The sequence below is a fragment of the Diadema setosum genome, chromosome 15 (assembly GCF_964275005.1).
Source record: "Diadema setosum chromosome 15, eeDiaSeto1, whole genome shotgun sequence".
Taxonomy (NCBI): domain Eukaryota; kingdom Metazoa; phylum Echinodermata; class Echinoidea; order Diadematoida; family Diadematidae; genus Diadema; species Diadema setosum.
Genome location: NC_092699.1, coordinates 14,300,608 through 14,312,216, shown reverse-complemented (window position 1 = coordinate 14,312,216; position 11,609 = coordinate 14,300,608). Strand labels below are relative to the sequence as shown.

At 37.7% G+C, this 11,609-nt stretch overlaps 1 protein-coding gene across 1 annotated transcript; it reads left to right on the top strand.

Annotated features, from left to right (window-relative positions):
• Positions 1 to 2,214: 2,214 nt before the first annotated feature.
• On the top strand, positions 2,215 to 7,911 carry LOC140239249 (echinoidin-like). Its single transcript, XM_072319126.1, has 3 exons — positions 2,215 to 2,357; positions 5,803 to 5,980; positions 7,657 to 7,911. Exons 1-3 carry the CDS (start codon positions 2,215 to 2,217, stop codon positions 7,909 to 7,911), a joined length of 576 nt encoding a protein of 191 aa, XP_072175227.1.
• The last annotated feature ends 3,698 nt before the right edge of the window (positions 7,912 to 11,609 follow it).

Here is an 11,609-nt window from a genome sequence, read left to right as displayed (position 1 = left end):
ACACCCGACAGCTCTCACTACTTGTTGTGTCGCGGACCGGGAGAGATTTTCATGCGCATGGCTGTTGTGCGGTTTTGTGCATGCACCCATTCGGCCCCATTCGGTAGGAATTCGGGCGTCCATGTTGAAATTACAGTGGACAGCTCGCACGGCGCTCGTGCCCCATCTGGTTTTCGCTGGTGCGCTGCGTAGCGTCGTGTTCGGCATTCGGTACGTACGGGGGTACAATAACGGGAGGAGCAGCTTGTCGTGCTTTTCTACTGAGCTGCGAATCGCCTGCGACGACCGGCTGCCTTTAATCTCATTTTTGCACGGCTTACTATAGCATGGAGTGTACATAACTGTGCGTTTCATGCATTCATGAATATGTGCATGCATCTTGTCGGAGTGTTCCGTAGCTATAGATTGCAATTCTCTTGCTTAATTTCGTTTTATACAAACAATCAAACATAAATGTGACAGTGCACCTCAAAACAAACAAAAAGTCGCCAGACATGAATTTTTAGTTAAGACCATATTCTGAAAGACCAGACTTTAAGCTTTAAAATGATGTATAACTCAAATCAAATGGACTTTCCTAACCTATCTAAATATTGGAAAGAAAGCACAAACTCTGGAAAAGTGTGAACTGAGAAAAGAGGCTCTGAAGTGCAGTGTCTATTCAAGTGCTTTAATCTTTACCGAGCCGTGCTGGCTGTGCAATGAATGGGACAAAAAACAGGAAGTAAACCACCAGAGTAACAACAATGAAGGGATTATCAGATTAAACTGAAATTAAGCATGCCTCATTAACACATTCCGTCCATAATTATTGCCAACTTTCAAAGCAGTAGCACTATCCTTTTAAAAGTTATTAGAGTTGAAAGTGAAGAGTGTGGACAAGGTTTTTCAGAAATGAAAAAGGGATTCTAAAGACACACCTAATCACACTCTTCTACCAAAAATGTTCGAGATAAACTGCCAAAAAACCACACTTTCCTGCCCGTTTTATGATACCAAATTTTAGCATAATGTAAAAGAAGACCCGCTCTTTCAGAAAATAGGGAAAAGTCAAGTTCGGCTAGGTTGACCCATTTCGCTTATTTTCAGTCCTCACGCAAAATCAGTGTGTGCGACTTTATGTTCGTTTTGAGGTGCACGGTCACAAATAATTAAAGGGGATGGCGAGTAACTGATCAATGGGAATCAGTGGGAATGCTGGGGATGATTGTTCCAATCCTCGTGGGATTCATTTAAGAGTACATTATATATCTATTGTTGTGTGAAAATTATTTGCTATTTAGAATGGTCTCATATTCAGGTAATGTGCAGTTCAATTTTTCCAGGTTAGCATGCTTGTACAGTGTCGAGCGATCGTTAACGGGCTGTAAACGATCGCCCTGACACTGGGCAGGTATGCTAATGAGTGCATCGCTTGATTGTATCGTTATCGTTGACCAACGCAGTAATCAGAAAATGGAGTAGAATTAATCTAACACCTATATTTCTAATGAGAAAATGATAGGGGATCAGTTTTATTAATAGTCAAGTTGACATTGCTAGGATAAGGACTGAAATTTGTTCTCCTTTTCAAACCACAACAAAGAATGATCTTTTGGGTTCTCCATAATTTTACTTTGTTATTCTTATATTTGAATGCTTTCGTCTATATTTTCTCCTAACTCCAATTAATTTTGATTTCCTTTTCTTTTTCCTTCTTTATCATTTTTCCTTTGTTCAACTATATGCACAACTCAAATCAAAGATCCCGGATATACGTTTATCAATATTCATATCGCAAACAACCCGACCAGTACAGGCAGTTAGCCAATCAAAATTCACATCGAATAGACCCAAACAGGCAGCTGGCCAATCTCTTTTGATATGGCGAGTAACGAGAAAGGCAGTTAGCCAATGATCTGGCCACGAGGATCAACAGTCAATTCTGATAGAGACTTACCGGTAACGCTTTACAGTACGTGATTGTGATGCTGTTGTTGTTTTTTTTTTTTAACTTCCTGTTGAAGGGGCATATTGTTATAGCAAAAATATTAGGATATTGATTTAATCGGGAGCGTTCAGTTCGGAGATGCGCGTGTTCCACCCAACACGGGACCCTAGATAGTCACTCCAGCAAATCTGGCTCATTGCGACATAGGAGAGGAAGGAGAAGCATATCATTGTTGGTTAAAAGGCAAATTATTCAGAACATCAGCAATTTATTTGTAAGTTCGGATGCCTGAAGTCATGTCTCAAAAACTGTTTCTGCTTTGCTTTGTCGTCACTGTCGGTTTGGTTTTGCCGAAGCTACCGGGCTCCAGTGCTGGGGCGTGCGGTTGTCCTCCGCTCTGGACTGCTTTCCAAGGCATGTGCTACAGGTAAGTTTATTTATTCTTTGATTTCCATTTCCATTGTATGTGTACATGTGTTCTCTTGTTGTTTGTTTGTTTGTTTGTTTGTTTTCGCCTTTTTGGGTCTTTTCCTCTTTTATGGGGAAGGGTAGAGGGCAGTAGGAGGAGAATATCCAGACGCAGATTATGCAGAATACATCAAGGCAAATGTACAATGATTTTTATTTTACCTGGGGTACGGTTTGGGGGGGGGGGGGGTGGTGGGTGTTCGATGAGATATGGGAGAATTCAAATCAAATAATGACCGGATTCTTGTGCTGAATTTGGTAGCTCCACCTCAGTTCCCATTCTGTATCGTCGAGATATTAACCAAACTTTCGACACAAATTATCGTGACAGATACACTTTCTAGTTGATAAAAGGAACACTTATTTTGCATTTTCCTTGTAATGATTAAAAATGGGTGCAATTTGAAAGTTTCGGTCTAGTGACTGCAAAGGTGTTTTTTTTTTTCATTGATAGACAACCTCAATTACACAATGCAGGAAACGAACAGAAGTTTAGAAGGGCGAAACCCCGGGTAGAGCTCGATATTATGTGGTCCTGTTAACGTAGATATAGAGTCTTATGTAACATCACGTGGTACTGTGCCTTGACGTACTGTATGTGACAGAATTGGACAAGTGAGTGCAGAGAACAGAATTAAGATGGGGTGTTCTTCTTAAAAGTAAGAATTAGTTCTGAGCGGAAGTAATGCCGTAAATTGGGCAGGTGAGAAATAAGAGGGGGAAAGACATAAGAAAAGGGGATTCTTTTTCTGGAATTGTTTTCGAGTGTACACTGTTTATCGACACCAGCACGGAACGTTTCAAAATGGTGCCAATAAGTACACGGGAGTGAATTTCGTCATGATTTGTGCTAAACGTAAAACGGAACACGTTATCAAAAACGTACGTATAACGTCAAATTTTGCCCTTAGCATTTACCGCTAAGTACAGGCTTTTGGAAAACGTTTTTAAAACTTCAACTGACGTTACAAAATGAAACGTCATTTACAAAACGTTTGTAAACGTTATCGGACGTTACAAAACTAAACGTCCGGTTTCTAACACTTTATCATGAATATTTATGTAGGCCCTATATTTGTTAATATTCAAGTAAGAAAATCTTTTAAAGTCGTACAAATAGATGAAAGACACTAAAATCACAAGTATTTTTTGCTGGGTTCAAACTTTTGAACGGCATTAAAAGCGTGCGAACGTTTCTGTTCAGTTATTCACAATTTCAAATTGTGTTATTATGTATTAATAGCCTCAATTAAGGTATGAGCGTTTTAAGTTTAGTGTCAACATGTCTTCACGCATCATAGCATTTTTGCCGGCATATAAAAGAACATGATACAGATACATCAGCGAGGAATAGGTTGTAGTAGGTATGAGTGGTAGGTCATCAGGAACAGGTATGATAGGATCATAGGATCAGGATTAGGGTACATTATTCCAGATCTTGCCTCTGCCTATAATCTCATAAATAGATAATATGCCCTATGCGTTTTAGCCATTGCGTTTTTAAAGGTTTAAAAAGTTTTCTTCCTCTTAAAACGTTTAAAGGAAATTATAGCCATCGCTGAAAAAAAAAAGTTTTAAGATGCTTTGCAGGTTTCTAAATGTTTTTAAAACGTTTGTCATATACAGTGTATATTAGATGCTCTTCAAATGTTTTCTGGACGCTCCACACGGATATGAAAAGTTTTCTAAACGTTTTTGAAAAAAAAATATATGACTTTTCACACATTTTTAATTTTTGAACGATCTAGACGGTTTTAAAAGATTTTCAGGAGGTCCCCAAACGTCCACTAAATGTTTTAAATATTCTTCAAAGGTTTCTGAATTCTTTAATGTCCAAAACGCTTTGAGAAGGATCTTAAAACTTTTGGAAGGTTTTTCTTTGTTTTTTTTTTTTACGTTTTAAAATGTTTTTTTTAACGTCCATTTGAAACGTTTAAAATACGTCGCAAAATATTCACAAAAAGACGTTTTCAAAACGTATTGCCAAAATGTCCAAATAACAAACTTGAAATGTTTCAAGACCATTCAGAAAACGTCTAATCGTTAGCTGGGTGTATGCTTTACAGTCCACTGGCTGTGATGTTCCATTCTCCAAACTGCTTGTCAAATATAGTATAGATATGGAGATCAACGAAGTGGTTCTAGATTTAGACAACATGAAGTAAAATGTTAAAATCCTGTACGGAAATTGGTTATGATATTGTACAGAGGAAATGCTTCAAAGCATGTTCTTCTTTAAATCCTTCTGTTATTAATACCAGGGTATTGAAAAAAAAGTACTTGTACATTACGAAAGTTAACATTTATCATCTAGCACACATATAATGTGCATTATTTTGTTACTTTACCACTTGAAAATCAATTGTTTTTTCGGATTGGGAATTGGTTCATGCGTAATTTCTGCCTTTGAAACGCATTTTAGAGATAATAGAGTACAATTCGGCATTACTTTTTATTATCTATCTATTCTCAATATTTCAAGGGGTAGAATAAAGTCTTCTAGTTTACTCAATTTATGTCTTGGTTATCGATACAATCGCTTATTTCGGTTGCACAATTATTTGGAGTTTGTGATTCGTGAAACTTATAACTGATATCTTAAATTAACGTTTCCGCTATGATATATATTATTTTTTTTGTATTTTTTTTTTCAATTCGTGCATATTGATTGAAATTAAGTGGCGAAACTCACATTAATGATTATAGCAAATGCAGTAAATTCAGACAAATGAATTATTTTCTTTGGGGGAGGGAGGGGTCGGCTAGATGATAATCTCATCAGGGAAAAGAAACAAAGAGAAAACACAGGAAGATACAAAACAAACACATCACATCAATATCACATCAGCGTTATGCATTGAGCATGGGGGGGGGGGGGGTTCGGGAGGAGGTTTTGTGTTTTTTTTTTCTTCTTAAAGGCACTCAAAGCAAGAAATTACCTACAAGTTTGAATAAAAAAATCCAGTGGCCTGCTGAATGGACTGAGAACGTCCTAACTTTGCGCTCGACGCACATGTTATAATATCAATTCTTGCAGAAAGGCTACACGAGAAATGAGAACCTGTACTAAATACACTATACCTACATAGTGATGTGCTGAATCGATTTTACTGTGTTGTAAATACTTTTCATCAGCAAGTGTCATGTGGCAGGAGGTCGAAAAAAACTGACAGTCATTCATAGGCTAATTATGTCGGTTGCAGAATTTTTTTTTTTTTCGCTGCGGTCGTATGCTTGATTTTTTTTTTTCAGAGTCAAATTTGATTTTTTTTTTACACTTCTTTTTTAAAATAGAGTTGAAGTGTAGGTTTAATGACATTGAGATTTATCAATTCTTTCGGATGAGACGCTAATCACTTTCCATACACCTGGTAATACGAATAGGTGTTTGATTTCTCTTATAGGTACTTTTCAGCAGAAAGTGTGACGTGGCAGGAGGCAGAAAGACAATGCCAGTCATTTACGAAGCCATGCTGGGACGAGGACGCCACCACCGGTCAGCTAGGTCACCTTGTGTCCATTCACTCCCAGGAGGAGATGAATTTCGTCATCACTCTCTTCGACTCCATACGAAACAAACGGGTACGTATACCTTTAATGAGAACCTGTACATCTCATTTCGCCTCTAACCTGTTGATGATGGACTGATTTTGCTACAACACGTATTTCTAAATAGACGTACTTTGGACTCGTTCTCAACGGCTGAACTACTTTTTTGGGAAATGGTGGTGAAATTATTTTGAATAAATCAAGCGATAAAATAATTAAGAAAAATAGACGAAGAAGGGACTTCAAACTTTATTAAAAAAATGAGATCACAATCATCTTTGGAATGAGTTGTGAACGTCTTCTCATGAGTTCTATTTTTACCAAGAATATTATGTAAGTTTGATTACATACACATTTCATTCTGATTCATTTGTTTTGGAAATAATTCTTTTGATTTGATTTCTAGTTCGTGTTGTGACAGGCTGATATTAAAACATTTCTGTGCTATTTCAATGCACTTCAGGTATTTTTTGAACATAATATACAATAAATTGAGTAAATCTGAACTCGAATAATATGAATAAAGACACAAGAAGAAAATAGTAACATTATGTTCCTGTCTATAATCTACTAACAACAAATATTAATACACACACATACATTCTGCGCATAAAAAGGTGAAGGGGCCCACTCAAAATGACTCCTATTGCAAAATAATGGTCCCTCTTAAAGTAATAAAGAAAACAGAAACGCTGAAAACCTTTCCACAACAAAGAGTACGCGAGAAAACGAAAAAAAAAAAGGCTGTTTGTTTAGAGAAACTAGAAATCAGAACTTAAAACTCAATCACTGTCCAATTTAGTATTATTGAGTGATTATTAATGATAACGAATATATATATATATATATATATATATATATATATATGAAGAGTTTGTTCGCAAAAACCGATAAGTCCATATTTGTCAAATGGAGATATTCGCGATGAAAGGTCAAGAAAAATAAAGAGAATAATAAGAAAATTTTTGCTTCTTTTGACCATAACTTCAAAAATGGACCTTTATATGTAGTGACCAATATATCATTCAAAAGGTATTATTTTGTACTTTATGACAGAGACCGTATTTCAAAATCTTCAAAAATGGACTTATCGGTTTTTGCGAACAAACTCTTCATATATATATATATATATATATATATATCATGGAACGTTTTCTACAATCATTTTTGACTGGGTCCATCAAAATCAAATGTCCGTACTTATGACATGTCACGTACACAGACACAAACACACAGAGAGAGAAAGACGCTGTAACTTTCGTAATTCTAACTTTGGTGAAGAACTTCTTTTAATCATTTATTCCCAAACAAAATAAGAAATGTTATTTAACATTTTGGCTTTCCTTAGGTTTGCTACACTAGTTCTCATCTTTGGGTGTGTAAACTTGAATGTATGTGCAAATATGTGTGTGTGTTTCTGTTTGTGTGCGAAAGTACATGTATTGCCCTTTTTTACATCTGTGAGAAGAGGGGCGTTTAACACTAAAAGAAATGTGATATCCCTTTGCGTGTGTTGCCTTTCTCATTTTCATTTGTATAGTATATATTCATGCCTTTAAAAGAAACAATACATTCTGGTAACACAAACTACGTACCATGCACGGAGAGACAGAATTTTCAAATCTCCAAAAAGGAGTAATTATGAATATATAATTAAATCAATCTGTTCATTTATTTCCTTTCTTTTTTTTTTTACCTAAAATTAACAGTTCTCCGGTCGACACATGGTCTGGATTGGACTGAATGATTTGAAGTCTGAGGGTTCCTACGAATGGAGTGACGGTTCGGAGGTCAATTACACCTCCTGGGACGCGGATCAACCAAACAACTATAATAATCAAGACTGCATGGAATTTGACTTGGCTTTTAACTACATGTGGCACGATTTGCAGTGTGACCCTACTCCCGTGGGTGACGGATGGATTGTTGGAGGTTTTGTTTGCAAGCTAGGACAATGGCTTTAATTTCTGGGCTTTAGAACGAAGGAGGTGCTGTTTTAGGAGAAGAAATCAGAATCTCCCCTAAGAACAAGCGTGCTTTGCACGTAGCTCGAAGGAAAACATGCACACACACACACACACACACACACACAAACAGATCGCCGCAATCTTTATAATCATGCAAAGTTTTTTTCTGTCACAGCTCCAAAATAAAAAAAGCAGCAGGTAGCTATCCCCCTTTCTTTTTTCTTTTTTGCGGTGGTAATTAAATTGAGTGTGTTGTTGTTTTTTTAAGGGTCCAAAGAACAGGACAAGGCAAAAAATCAATAAAAATGGAAACTTATTTTCATTTCATTTTATTCATTATATTTTCACCAGGGGTTAAAATGCCTAATCAGCAAAATTTCTCAATGGGGCCGTGAATCAATGTACATACATTATGTGAACATGACAAGAAATTCTTTAGACAAAAACAAGCAAAAACATCAACATTTGTTGCTCTACATCAAGAGAGTGTTACTATACTATTAAATGCTGACTTCGATTAACATGACTTCGTGTACTAGTAATAATTTCTCAATATCAATGTGTCTTATCTAACATCGAATCTAACATTGCCAAACCAAAATTGACGAGAGTCAGCTTGAGATAATAGTTCATGCAAGTTGAAATAGTGAAAAAAGTTTTTCCTAATGTCTTCTGTACGATAACATGCACACAAATACATAAATATATATACAACTGTATATATAAATATATATTATATATATATACATATATAAATTATATATAATATGTGTATATATGATATGTATAAATGATATGGATTATGTGACCGTGCATCACAAAACGAACAAAGGTCGCATGCTCTGATTTTGTGTGAGGACTGAAAATAGGTGAAAAGGGTCAATTCGGTCAATCTTGACTTTTTTATATATTCTGAAAGACCAAGTCTTCTTCTACATCGTGCTAAAATATGGTATCGGAAAATAAACAGGAAAGTGTTTTTTTTTAGCTGTTTTATCTCGAACACTTTTTTTTTTTTTTTAATAATGTGATTAGGTGTGTCTTTAGAGTCCCCCTTTCATTTCTTAGAGACCCCTGTACACACTGTTCACTTTCACACTTTTCCGGACAAGCCTTACATGTGAATTGCGAAGAACAATTTTTACTAACCGGAGGTCCCCGCAGATAACAATCACATGACAGCACTTAGCGCGTATCTCACCCGTAGTCGCCCGGAGGAGCGCACGCAAATCTTTTCACCAGCAACCATGTTTAGGCACTGTCACACCATTCCGGGCAAGCTACGTGGGCTTGTTGCGTGCAGGGATTTTTCAGCATACCGGACAGTTCTTAGGGCAGACAAGGATTCGGGTGAGTCAGTGCAAGTGTCTTACTTGCTGGACGCGTTCTATTTAAATTCTACTTGCGGGTATACTGTTTGACTTTTGTGCAAGGCTCGTGGGAGCTGACAACTCAGTGAAAGAATTCTTCTGACGGAATGGCGGAAGTCCTACAGATTGTCATTATTTTGGCCGCATACGTTGACTGTAAAGTACCTGCGTGGGAGTTGTTTGCGAGGAGCAGCAGCTGCCGCTGTTAGGTCCCCATCTCACTATGAAGGCGACCATGGCGACCATGGCGATCTGTGACGCTTTGTCATATCGTGGCGCGATCGCCGTCCGTCTCCATTTTGGACCTCCGAGGCGATTACACTACGGTTTCTCTACGCTCAACCTTCGCTGTAGGCGATAGCGCCACGATAATAATACGGCTCTGCCACGTTGTTGCCGCATTGCCATGCCGACGAGATGCGCTGCTTCTACGAACCGACTGTATTGCGACATTCGCACTCTTATCAAGACCTCGCTACAACCAGTTGACAACAGTGATACGATCGGAGTGACAGAGATACGTTTACGCCGGACACATTGCTACGATCTCAAGCGACCGGGGTATAAAATGGGTTTCATGATTGAATTTCTTCAGTCAGATGTCAGTGTCAAACCAACATAGATATGCAGAATATGGTTTCACCCTTGCATCTTAGCATTGTTGAACGCACCAGTTAGAACCTGATGTGAATTGCACTATCAGTTAATCATCAATTCGATTAAATGGGTAAAATGTGAACATTAAAGAACTACCAACAAACTACAAATCGTATCCTTCAATGATACAATTTAATGAAGATATATTTCAAAAGATTACAACTTAATTTCCTTTCATTGACTTGCAATGGTATGACCTGTTTCAGTGGTAGCCAAAACAAAGAAATACATTACAATAACACAGTCATTCAAAGTTGTGTGATACTGATGACTGCTAATGTACAAAGATCTAGTACCACAACAACATAATAAGAAAACAAATTGTAGCCAAGCAGAGTTGGGGGGGGGGGTAGGAAGGAGAAGGGGGGAGGGAGGAAGAGATCTGACACAATAGATCAACATAAACCAGCAGAGCTTTTATGGGATGAATACTTCCCATAGACTTGTGTGAATTGCTCACACCCATAAATATTTCCCCATAGGGATGTGTGTTAAAAATCAAATTTCAAAAAATTCTGTAAAATAGCTGGGAGAATTGAGGTGTTTCAGCTTCACTAACCTAAATAAGTGAGATATACCCTTTCATCCATCAAATTTTCAGGGTGGATTCTTTAGCCCAAATTCTGTCAAGGGGACTGCAAAGTCCGACTACGAGCTCTTGTCACTCAAAAAATCACCTATTTTCCGTACACGTACCCAATGAAATATAGTCCCCTCAAATTCCATCAGAAAAGCTTTCATCTTCCAACCAAAGTGCAGTTTGTAGAGGAATTCATACTCAATAATTATCTACAGGTATTCAGTTTTTTGCCAAACTACATCATTGATTTTTAATCAATTTTTTCTTCATTTATTTTGGTATCTTTGGTACGAATTCGTGAAGGGGTCTGGGATATTCCATTGTATTTACGGGGTGAGCCCTATAGAAGAGCAAGATCACGGTAGAAAGTAGCTGCTTGGCGGAGGTCTGTACTCTCAGAGTGCTTTTCTAGTTCTTGAAGCTCTGTTCGCGGATGATTGTGCTCTGATGGCATGCACGAAGAGAACCACCTACATTTGATTGTCAACAAGCTCTCTGAACCGTCGAAGCTTTTTGACCGGGCAATCAGTCTCGGAAAGACAGAAGTATTCCTAAAGCCAGCACCAAACAGTGCATGCACCCTGCCAGTCGAACATCACTGTTAACAGGCTATACGCACGAAAGTCCTACAACACAAAACGTTCGCCTTTCAACCAAACTCATGGTGTACAATAATACAGCTGTCCTCTCATCTCTGCTTTTCGCCTGCGAAACATGGACCCTGTAGCGCAGACATACCAAAAAGCTGGAACAGTATGGAAATGTTCCACATGCGCTCTCTGCAGTCCATCATGCATATTCGTTGCCAAGATCGTATCACAAACCAAGAGGTCTTGGACAGAGCCAGGACATCATGCATTGAAGTCGAAGCACTCTGCAAACTTAGTAGATGTGTTGATGATATGAAGCAATGGTTTCACGATACTTATTTGAAATTGAATTATGTTAAATCGGAATTTTTATGGGCCTATGTTCATTCTCAGTTCAGGCGGGGTAGTTCTCTCACAGAAATTTCCCTTGAAGATATTACTATCCCCATCTCTCAGTCCGTCAGAGATCTCGGAGTTATTGTAGATAAGCATCTGAAC